Source organism: Diachasmimorpha longicaudata, chromosome 2 (genome assembly GCF_034640455.1).
Source record: "Diachasmimorpha longicaudata isolate KC_UGA_2023 chromosome 2, iyDiaLong2, whole genome shotgun sequence".
Classification (NCBI taxonomy): Eukaryota; Metazoa; Arthropoda; class Insecta; order Hymenoptera; family Braconidae; genus Diachasmimorpha; species Diachasmimorpha longicaudata.
The window spans coordinates 10842391-10855258 of record NC_087226.1 but is presented as its reverse complement, the minus strand read 5'-3'; the positions used below and the strand labels follow the sequence as shown (position 1 = coordinate 10855258).

At 39.0% G+C, this 12868-nt stretch overlaps 1 protein-coding gene across 2 annotated transcripts in view; it reads left to right on the top strand.

The window, feature by feature from the left end:
- LOC135172819 (plexin-A4) overlaps positions 1-12868 on the top strand; it is a 150334-nt gene that overhangs the window by 103963 nt on the left and 33503 nt on the right. For both annotated transcript variants that reach the window (XM_064139212.1, XM_064139213.1), the window contains exon 3: positions 6528-6710. In XM_064139212.1, the coding sequence (XP_063995282.1) occupies positions 6528-6710 (183 nt within the window). The remainder of the gene's footprint in view (positions 1-6527; positions 6711-12868) is intronic.

Below are 12868 nucleotides of genomic sequence, written 5' to 3'. Positions count from 1 at the left end.
TTTTCTGACAAAGCATGAGCTTTTTCTCGATTATAATCAGAACGTTCTTGCTATAAATTTTCTGTATCAGCTGTGTCTCTCATTAGAGAAATGTGTCCCCCTCCCATGACGAGCTTTTCAAATATATTCTCCGGGGGTATTTTCATTTGATCGATCAATGAGAACTGCATTATTGAGTAATAAAAACATCTGCATAGTCCCCCTCACCATCGACTTTTCCATTAACTATATGAAAAAAAAAATCTCCTAGAATGACAATGGCTCATCGTAACTTGGAAAAAACCAATTTAATTGACCAATGAAAAGAGGAATGACGCACGAATGTCGTATCAAGGCCTCTGCCTGGGCAACTGAGTGAGTTTATACCCGTCAGTGTAATGGCAACCACTATACCCCTCCCCTTCTCGCTATTCATCCCCCAATGGGGGATTGTGATCGACGAATCGGGGAATGGTCAAACCCTCTAAACAGTATGCACAAACGTGTTGCCAGCGTGTGTTCTCTCAACGTTATAAGCGCATGTAATCGGCCGAATGTCGACGGTATATCGGGGACTTGGCATCGTAGTGTCACGAATTATTCCCTGAAATACCCGTAGTCCATTAGTGTCATGTACACTGGAGTCACTCGTTGTGGGCCATCGATCCCACTGTCTCAACACGTACCACGAGTGTCTGTTTGATTCACTTGTTAGGGAATTTTGAACAATGAGTCTGAAGGGGGTGGAAATTTTACCTGAGCCGGTCAAGTAATTTTCCCCTGATCTCCTGATTTTTCCACGAAATCTAAAACGTCAACAGCGGGAAAAACATATTTTTGTTAGATAATCATGTAAATGACATTTCTTCGATTGAGTCATGTCCTGGGAGGTCTCACCAGGGCATCAGAATGTCGTTGATGACACTCAGGGGTTTCCTGCCGAAAATTCCCGAGTGCAGAGCAGCTCACTATCTGAGAGGATTTCGAATAAAAAAGAAGAATAAAATAATGAGGTTTTTTAATTGGAAAAATGAAACCTAGCAGAATGGTTATATTTTTATTCTCCAAAAGTACCTAGCTCAATTTGAATTTTAATTAAAGGGAAATTACATAATTAACGGGGTTTTATAAATACGTAATTAGGTGTCTGTCGAAAATACGCAACCAACTTCCCTTGGCGACAACAATTTTGAGACTGATACGCGCTCTCACTCACCTTTGCAAGATTGTAATTGGGTTGGCAATGTCAAAGCGCAGAGTAATTATAAACAACGTCATTATGGTAAGCAAGATGTAGGGGGAAAAGGTGGGTCTTGTACCAAACCTGGCTTAATTAGACGTAACGGGGGAAACAGGCGCTCGTACCCACCAGATTTCCCGTTGAATTATCTGGCAGACGAGTCAGTATTTCGCTGCTAAAAATATTTCATTTCCATTATTCACTATTGATTTATCATTCTCTTTGACATGATTGACATTAACGTAGTCCATTGAACATAAAGCTGACGGAATTAACATTTAATTATCATTTCATTTTTGATGGTCTCGTTTCAAAAGGATATCAAGAATATGATATTTCTGAAAAAAATATTTTCTCACTGCAATCACTTGGCAAATAACAATCAATCAAAATTCTCCTTGAAATAGTATCTCAAATACCTCATAAACTAATCAATCAAACGAGCTTCTCAAGTATCAAACCTACCCTAAAATTTCTCCAGGAATCCTTCACCCCCGCCACCTCCACTCCATCAACAATTTCACAATTGACTTCTCCCAAAACTCTCAATGTTCACCTCCTTAACTCCCCCGAAAATTCAGAGCAGACAAGGCGAGTAATCAATAACAGAGGCAGTTACCTCTCTCGAGGACACTCGACGGATTTAACTTGACAATGGCCCAAAGTAATAGGAATTTCCTGTACATCGCTCCAGACGAACAACTACATCCACTAATTGAGATTGAAGTCAGTAAAATCTTCCCCCAGCTGGAGCGTTCATCTTTTGATCATAAAAGATTACACGTTTACACTGGCTCTTTCTCACGTAATTAATTTTCTCGGGATTCGTTCAAAAAATTTCGCAACTTACGTCTGAATTTCTCAAGCACATTCAGAAGTGTTCATACGTTCTCCATGGAACCATCCAGAATGCACTCTGAGGAAATAATTGAGATTTCATGAATAATCTGACAGGAGTTTTCATGGCAATGCCGTTGAATTAAATTGGAGTGAAAACGGATTTGAAATTTCATGTCAAACGTATTTACACAATTGAAGTACAAATAATTTTTCACACTCGCAATTGAACATTGATATTCGGTATTAAAAAAAAAATCTCAATTGCGAATTATCAATGGGCGTCGCCAAACCTTGTCTACCTTTCCTGGAACAATTTCGCCGAAAGTGCAGTCATCCAAAGGCGACATTTTTGAATGACAATTTCTCTGAAGGTTCCATTATAGAACTGTCATTTAGTAGAATTCCCTGAGATTTGAATATAGACATTTTCCTCCTTGATGTCAGCTCTGACTAATTAAATTTCCCTCGTCCATTCTTTTCAAGTACTTTTATTCCCCTTCATGTTCCTTAATGAGTGCTAATGTGCCCCGTCACAAAGAAACGTATAAAACAGAACTCTATTATTTCAACTGCCGTGAAAAAAAAAAGCAAAGCGATTTGATATTGATTACGATGCAGATGGAGATAGAGGCATTACAACTCTAGTAGAAATGACACTGCTGCATGATTTACACTGTGAACAAGTTATGGAGCCGTCGATACACATATTTTCTATCACCGTCAATATGTACATACGCAGAGTGGAGCACTGCGATGGTAATCATGTACACAGATCCCCAGGTTAAATAATATAAATACAGACAAGAGGCCTTTCACCTATATGCAAACGCCACTGCAATTATAACAATTTTTTATTTCATTTCTCTTTTTGCTGGCGCACACATACAAAGTATTCGTGACACTATCGATCTCACGGGGCTTGGTCATTCAATCGGCCATTTTTTTCATGCTCGCTGGAGTATAAATAATAAAACGGACAAAACGAGACCTGGGGTGTGGGTATAGATGGGGAAAATGAAAGCGGGAAAAATGGAAAAATTCGATACTATCGATGAGGGAGCGTGCGGAGAGTTGGCGCCATGGTTCCACTCGAATATTTAAAATAAAGAATATTTTCATGATTGATGGAATGAACGACAGTAATAGATATTTCGTTACAATATTAATTCAACTATTTTATCGTCCTTTGCACTCATTTTCAAATTACACACAGGCAAGTGGAATCGAGTAACAGTTTTTGTTTGAAATTTTTATGGATATTTAATAGAATTAGTCATTCATGGGAATGATTTTTTTTTTCATATGAACTGCATAATGAGCACAGGATTTAAGGAGAAATATTTTTGATCCTGCAATGGGTGGAGTTCCACGTAGCGTTCTTTGGACTTCCGAAAGGAGGAGAGAGAAGGGAATTATCCCTTCGGATATTTCGGGGAAATATTTTTATGACAAACAATATGGTCCAAAATAATGGATATTTCATCAATTTTTATTGAAGCCTGCATTTATTTGAAAATTACATCCAGAGAACTGGCGCATTTTCATGCAATAAAGTCCTTCATTTGAAGTTTTACTGTTCCTTCCATCAGTATTTTTATAGCAAATGAAACAATCGAAAAAAAACCAGTTATTTTTTTCACAATTTTTATGTGGTTAGTTTCCTAAAAATTAAAAAGGCATTGATTACCCATAACAATGATACGTATTAACCAAAAAATCCCGTTATCTCTTTGTTTTCCTCCCAAATGGAATTCAATAATAAACTCTCCATAAAACAAAAAAAATTAAATCAACGGTTTTTTCAACAGTGTAATTTAACATTTGTCTGGGTAGTATCGATTAAAATGCACTCCATTCTATATTGAATGGCAATTTTCTTCTTAATAGACAATCTTCTTCTCACTCTCCTCTCCTCTTGATACCCCCTCCCCGCCAATATCAATTTTCAACAAAAAACATGAAAACAAAAATCTCCATTACCTCTTCATTTATCCTCACCCCATTGTCAGCCGAATGAAAACAATTATTGAATGGAATTCGATAAAGCCAACAATCTGATATCGATCATTCGAAAACGCCTCTCTTCACGGGAATTTATGAGCCAAAGTTTCTCTTTACAAATATCGTCCTTTAATCTCCGGGGTATTTAATTAAGAATCGACTCGTGCTCGCCCACACACGCACGTAAATGCATCTACTATTTCGTACTGGATTTAATCCAGTGCTACACCCATTGCTGACTATTCCATCGTGTGCGAGAGAGACGATAAATTCATGGATGGAGTGCCCCCGGAAAATGAGGAACAAGGATGGAAAATTGCTTGTATTACATACGCGCACATACGTGCCGTCTATCGACACCGACTCGATGTCGCGTTCACTCAGCGTAATCGAACGTCGGGAACACGCCGCATTGAATTCTCCACATATAACTACCCAACCCTGGCCACCCCGTTAATATACGGTGAAAGACGTGAATCGACACGGGATTTGAATTCCAGGGATAATTAATACGTCGAAATTGTACCGCACAGGGGAATCTCAAATAATCTGTCTATTGTCGATTGCAGATAGCTTTGAAGTTTCGAAAAAATTCTGTCATTGAACTTGTAGCTTGACAGGGATTATCGGGGAGAAGACAGAATTCCAATAGGGGGTATTAGGCTCATGTTGAAATCGTTTTATTTTTTATATCAATCGTGGAAAATAGGATTTGATCACTCGTAGAGAGAAAAAAATTGCGACTATTTGATCAAGTCATTAATGTTTAGTCTCTAAAGTAATACGATTTTTGAGGGATTATATTGCATTGCAATAGGTCCTGAGAAAAATATGAAGAGAATTTTTCAAAAGTCGTCAATTTTTGTCGAGTTGATGATTCATCTGATGAAATCAAATTTAGATGTTGGTGGTAACACCAGGATTTTCTCAGCGCTGCAGGATTGACTGCGAATATTACCAACTTTTCAGTTACCAGAAACGCTCACCTCAGATTTGGCAACCATCCAGGAACAATGATTTCAAATTGTTTCACCCTCAACAAAAGAGGGTAAAACAGCGGGAAAGAGGAAGAGGAAATTCGAGTGAAAATACCTATTACATTTGCATACAAATTCGAATGTTATTGTGTGTTGCATCAACCGGAATGGGATTTAGAATCAAAATTCACTGAGTGGAAGGGGGTTTACAACAGTAATGCAGGAATAAAACCATAGTATATTTACAAAGGCAGAGAGATTTTCAGTGCACAATACCACCAAACAGACCTTTAGCTCTCCTAATTTTCCAAATATATCAGATAGAAGGGTTTCATCGACATTTGAAACCCTATGCATAACTTATAATAACTATTTTGACTAATTATTCTAATTCAAGAAATTGGAAATTTGAGATTTGAAGGCTTGTGATTCTGTATTTTGTGGGACCACTTGTCCTCCTTTTTGCTAAAATCATGCGAATCTCTGCATCTCCAAAATCACTTTATACATGAAAGCAAAAACCGGAGATCGGGAGGGGGCCAGGGGCACTTTACGTTCCACACAACCCTCTTCCCACCCCTTTTGACCGTCAGAATGCAAATAATTGTTCCCAGCATAACAACACGCTAAAGCCTGATGGTGAACGTAGCAAGGAATGTAAATAGTGTCTAGGTTGGTGGGTACTCCCTTATGCCAATCCTCCGCATTTGAATTGTGTGTGGGCGTTGAAGCCATGAGGCGATTTTACCATTTTCCCCTTCTCATTTCCACAATCTCAAGCGTTTATTATACAAACTGGTACTCAGGCGCCACGCGTATGTGTGGCGTAACCCCAGAACTCCTCCATAATGCATCAACAAATGCCCTCAAGTCATACTCCACATTTTCACGTCAGATCAATCTCAATGGATTATTACAGCCTGCAGTTTTTATGTCTTCAGTGCTGTAATACCAATATATCGGTTCGTAATATTTTTATGGCCTCCCTAACTCTCTGCACTCGATTTTTAATCACTTCTGGTGATCCCTCATGAATGGGGAGCAAAATAAGTCCACGAATACTCGATTTTTTAACTGAAAATGGGCGGTGAATTTCTAATAATTAATTGTGAATACAATAAATATGGAAAAATGTTGGCGTTTTACGAAACACTAAAATTGTTTCCTGACCGTTACCTTCCGCCTCTTTTCTCGTGCTACCACAACAATTTCTCTATAAAGTTTCTTCCATGGAGTTCCCATGGATTGACTTCATCGAACTGGATTTTTCAAGGGAAATATTTTACAATTTCCCTGGAATCGTCACTGAACCGACATTTCCAAGGATCGCACCAAAGATCCCAGGTAATAATACTCGATGGAAACGAGGCTCTAAATTTGGCATAATTTCAATGCCAAAAATCTCCGTTCTCCGTACCCATAAAAATAATATATCAATCTTCCTGAAACATCGTGAAAACCTAACGAAAAACTATAACTTGTATTTCCAGAAACTCCAAACAATTGCGGAGGACTTCTGCGGCCTGGATGTAAACACACCATTGGGTGGACAGGAGCCAATGACCGCTGTTCCAGTGTTAACATTCGATACACTATTGACCGCCGTAGCAGCAACATCAACTGGCGATTTTACCGTAGTTTTTATTGGCACGCAACACGGTCATCTGAAAAAGGTGAGACATTATTTCACAATTCCAATGTACATTGACAAAAAGTATACGACGATATAACATTTTATCCTTTGAAAAAGATCCCCCTGTGTTCTCCACTCACCCCTCAGCCATTTGTGGCGAACGGTGGGCGGTGAAAAAAAAAATAATGCGTTAATGGTTGTGTTTTGAAAAAGTAAAAGAAATACCAAAGGCCCTCCGAGCTTTGATGTAATTTAAGGGTTGGTTTATATACGAGATACGTAGCCGTAGACTCACAAACGGCCCACATCGTTCGTCCAGAAACGTGTTCTATCGCTCCATTACAAAGTTTACCGGGCTGACGAGTATCTCATACACGTAGACGACTCGAGATGGACAAAGAGAGTGAGGGTGAGGGAAGGAGGGGTTGGGGAATATCGCGTGGTTAGAGAGAGAATGCTACACCGTCTATACAGCCTGACAAAAACATCTCCATTAACGTCACCCCAGGAGATACCGGCATTAGGTGGCCTCTCGTTGTTTTTTTTTTCCTTCTCGCAGAGTAGAAGTTCCTCGAGAGCTCTTGTTATTACACGGAAATGTCATAAATAACGGATTTAGTTTCTTGATAACGAAATGACATTAATGAGAATTTTCGAAGTTTAAAGTCTTGGAGTGGGAGTAATTAGGCAGATGATTAGTGGGATTTTTGTTCTTTGAGCGATACGGTGCATGTTGAAAGGAAGTTTTTAGGGTTTGCAATTATTCAGTTGCTCCAGGAAAGGAAAAGTTATTTTGCCGTAAAGGGAAATGTCGATATGTACAATTTTATCATCTGAAAATTATTGTTGCCCACGAGGGTGTCGTCTACAGTGAACAATTGATTCTTGATTGATTAAAATGTCGGAGTCAATAATATGTTGGATTGCGAACCGAAAAAAATTCTGCGAAGTAAAAGCTGAGATGGCAAATTATTTATTTGTATGAAATTGTATGTCGTTTGGGCGCATCGGATATTGTTAAAGGAAATTTGATTCAAATATCATGCCTTCTGGGAAAATCATCAATCACTGGTTAGTTTTTGATAACGAAATTATATTAATGAGCATTCTCGGATCGCCGGGGGTTGAAAAAGGGTAATGAGGTAGAAGATTATTGAGAATTCTATTCTTTGATTGATGGGTGGAGAATATCAGAGGATTTTTTTTATATTTGAAAATCTTTCAGTCGTTAGTCCCTTATTTTAGATAACGTAATTTGGTATGTGCCGATGAAATTTGAAAAATTGTTATCGTGTCGACTAACTTTCATTTTAAAAACCCACGGCACCAGATTCCTGAACTGGTGTAATTTAATTTAAGTATCAGAGCTACTGGAAATATAATAAAATATGGATTTAACATTTTGATAACAAAATTATTCTGATGAGAATTTCGATGTTTGTGGGGTGTCGGTGAGGGCATCATTAGGTGAAAAATTATTGGGATCTCCGCTGTTGATTGGTAGGCGGGAAATGTTGGAGAGATTTTTTTACATTTGGAAATCTGAGACTCGTTATTTTCCCATTTTGGATAATTGAATTTGATGGATGTTAATTAAACCCAAGAAATTCTGCTCGTTCCCAATGATTTTTTTTATCGAAGAGCACTAAATTCCCGAGACTGTTACTCGAAACCAGAATTTTTTTTTCACTGCGAAATGTTAAATAAAAGTGAAATGATGGTTAGATAATTTCGAAGGAAGACGAAGTATCCTGGCGCTCGGGGTAACGTAAACCGAGTGTAACGTTACCACGATTGCACGCACTGTTCGAAAATGGTTAAAAGGTCCCCGGCCAGTCGGGTGTTGTAGTAAGGGGCCAGACCGTTTGATTCATTGCCGCGCCCCGTGGTAATCGCCCGGCGATTGTGATTAATTAACGAATGCGCGTAGGTAGTTCAAACGATAGGTATACATATGGGTGAAAGAGGGGGGGGGGGAGGGGGGTACACTGGAGTTTGCAAAGATATATCTGTGACCGGTGCGTCGTCCCCCGCTCGAGTTTGTTACTACTCTGCCCCTTGGGAAGATGCACGAACGAGGGAAAATGTTGGGCAATTATTTACACCCATGTAGTGTTTTTTCACTAATAAAAATGAAAGAATAACAAAGGAATTACGAAACAACGTCAAAACCGGGGGAATTTGATGTCTCATATGTTTCATAAATCTTCGGCCTTTATTCCATGTAAATTACTAATTACGGAGGATGAAAAATCCACTTAACGCGAGAGAGCGCTTGGCAGTCATTAGCATTGATTGACGGAGAATTTGATCATTAGTTATTCGGTTTTTAAAGAGTTGGGTCCTTTCTTGCTGACGTCAGTGGGTGGGAGGGCGATGCGGGCGTAGTTAGAAAGCTGAGGATATGTTGGCAAAAAAATACAAATTACTACACCGATAGGGTACAGTATCTCTGAGAGAAAAGAAAAATTATTATTCGTGGTACAGATTTATGGAACGGTAAAATAATTGTGATCAAAATGGTCTCCATAGATGATTATAAATTGACGTTCGCGGGAAAATTATTTATGGGCCTGATGATAATATTTAATATTCTCTGTAGGCATCCAAATGACAAACATTCCCTCATAATTATTGATTACACAGGATTAGATCCACTTAACGCGTAAAACCGTGTCGAATCCATTAATAACGATTGACGCGACAATTCAATCATTAATAATTCATTCCTCCCAGACACTATCGAACATTTCTAATTGTTCTGATCGTTACTAACTCTTGATTGATCGAGTGTCAAAAAATGTTTGCACAGAAAATGAGCTTTATAATTTTATGAATAAGTTGTGGGTTAAACACTCGAGAATGACGGACGTGTGCGTCAGTCCAAAGTGATGAGAAATGCCTACCGTGATAATTGCCTGGATGTAATGATGGGATTGCGATTGCAATTAATAACCGTACGACGTGACTTAGGCTGATGCAATTTCTTGTTTTATTTTTATCTCTTTTTACGGTTGGGTAATGATGAATCGGTGAATCGTGTCGATAAAACACATTCATCTTCATTCTTTTCTCGTTGGTCCTGGGGGGAAAAATTTGTGGAACAGATGAAGCTGTAACGGGTTCATTTTTCACATTCCAAATATTTTTTTATCCAGTCACTTTCGATACAACATTTTGTTTCTGATATTTCGAAATCGAACTCATTAACGCTAATTGCCGTGTTGATCTTTTAATTTGGAATTTCTTTCGGTTGTCAAGGCTATTGATATGTCAAGGCCTCAGTCACATTGTTAGAAAAAAAATGTCATGACATTTAAAGGTATTTCTATGGAAAAATAATCATGAAATTTTACATTTACCTAACAATTCACGGGAGTTACAAATTCAAATCAAATTATGTGAATGATCTTTATTAATTTTCTTTCTTAATTCAACTAAAATTATTAGGTTAACATTTTCACTGAAGAACAAAAGGACGTGCCAATGGGTTAACCCCTACAAAATAATCCATAAATTGATAAATAAGAAAATGCAATGAGAGGAGATTCCGAGGAGATATGTGTCCGGAATGGTGCACGATCTCATGGCAGTTCGATGTAATGCACATACACAAGTTACGTACGGTCACGTAGGGGTCGGAGTCATACTGTTGGTCGTAGATCGTGGCATCTACCCCGTGATCTCCGACCCCGCTCGGTACTTCAAGAGCCAAATGAGTCGGCACCACTTCGCCTAGACCAAAGCGTCGGCGGACAAGGGAGAGGAACATCGGTTTGTTACTCAATTCCCCCCCTCTCCACCGCCCCTCTTTTCATCTGATCATTAATTAATAATCCTTCCGGGATGAAATATGCGGGATCATGAATCAACCAGCGACAGCGTGGTACCTAATCCCCGGCGCTTTGTGACCCCAGTTCAAAGATATTTCAACAAGTGGAGTATTTTTTGAGCTTCGGTAATTGAAGTGAGTTATTACCGTGTAGGAAAACCTAGATTAAACGTTGCGGTAAAATTCGCACTGCGAGAACGCAATGAAGGGCGCCGTGCATTGTCATACGTCGAGCGACTCGTGAAAATTGTTGATAAATATCGGGGCAATTTAACTGTCAGCGCGGTCGCGTGTTTTCAGTTAAAAATATATTTTTTAAATATTCGTGAATACTTGAATTTTGGAAAAATATTGTTTCAGTACAGTTTCATCCTTTTACACACGATAATGGAAATATTTTTGACACTCGATCGATAATTGAAGAATTCCAGGGAAAATTCAATTAAAGGGAGGCAGTAATCAAATTATCGTAAAACACGTTTTCTATTTAACCTCCATTTTCATCAGGTCCTTTTACGTACTTCAGAACAAAAATAGCCAGTAGTAAAGAGGCTTCCACGTGAGTATCTGAAACCCATCGAATGTAATCGGAAAAGTGATCGTAAAAGGGTAAAAAGTGGGCAAATGCTACTTTTACGCACCACCCCTCCTCCGAGTGTTTACAATTGAGAGGTTGTATTTTCGTGGTCTTCCAATAACATGAAATGAAGAACATGAATTTTCGCTTCGACCTCTTGTACGGTAAATTCACAGAGAAACGAATGCGTCTTTAAATTTTATTACAGCGTGCACTATATTTCAGTTATTTCTTTTCTAGTCCGGCATTTTCCCGCTCCATTTATTCGGCTTTATGGTACCATTTTCAGGAGCTTACCACTCACGAGGTTTTGATGATTTCCGCTGCGAGTCAGCAATTTCATTGTTGATTATTTATCACTGTATCGAGAGTGAGAAATTGACGAAAAATGCGCGACAAGTTCATTATTTCGGTGGTAAAGCAGCGAAACGAGATAAGTCACTTGTGACTGTTGACCATTAATTTGAATTTGATGTGACATTCTCTGTCTCTATCGGACTCCGAGATTTCTGTAAAGGTTAAAATTGCCCAATAGACAAAATCGGCTTAAAGTCCTTATCGTCTCGATACTGAATTTCTGACGTGCTCCCAAGTTAATGACTTGTTTATATTTTTTTCTGCACATGTGTGACCAATCTTTTTTTTGATTGACCAGTGGGGGTTGGGAAAGTCTAGGTCTGACTTTCCGTCGACTAAAGGACCGGCAGAAATTTAGGGTCTGCATAAACCAGCAGTAAAAATTAAAGAGATTTTGAAGGTTTAGCGGATTAGGACGATTTTATTGGAGGTGGTCGGTAGGAACACCCGGAAATTGCAGGCAATAAACACCGAAAATACGTAATAAGATGATGGAGAGGCACGAGCTTTAGGACATGAAGGTCACGAAATTACCGAGGGTTGACAATATTGCTGGATCCTTGCACTTGCCCTTGATGGGAAATTTGTAGGACCATTTTCGGCTGTTTTTCCTTACAATAACATACACAACATTCCAGTCTCTAATTGTTCATCCCTGGGCAAAACTCATAACTATTGTGAGCCAGGTCTATCACAGAAGCCATCTGACTCGAAAATCCAGGATGAAAATTAATTTCGTGATTCAAATTGGATTGGAAGCACAAAGTAACATCATTAATCCTCTAATTTCACCTCGATTCTCGGTCCACTTGTATGATCAATCGTTCAGGTTAATGTCGATGAATTAATCACGCTTGGTTTGTAGCTTATTGGGCATTACGCTCGATCGGACGAACTCAATCGAACTTGGCAATCTGACGGGGGCGCTTTGTTCCAAGGAAACTTTTGCCATTAAAACCGGGAGGAGAGGGCTCGCAGAGAGGGCCAACAACATAGCGTTAATATACTGTACACCGCGGGGACTTTGCGTGGCTTTTGCACCTTCTCCATCGTGCCCCAATGACTCGGGTACAACGGACTACAGGTGGATAATTAATTAGATAGTTGGCGAAACTTTTCAACTTATTTTTGAATCGAAGAATTATCTGTGAGTCACTATACACTAATTGATGGGCCATAGTGGGTTTTACTGTTGGAAAAAAAATTTGGTGGACACGTCATGACAACAAAAATCTGTTTCACAGACAAAAAAAAATGGGTCTCATGTTTTTGGCTGGTTCCCCGAAATCGGCGAAAAATTCCAATCATCTATTTATTTATATCTCAATGGGAAAAGGATGGAGTGAGGTTTCTAATGTGAGTCGGCATTCTGCCGAGAGCAGCCATCAATTATGTAAGGACCACTTCGGAGTCTCTACGATCGGTAGGTCGA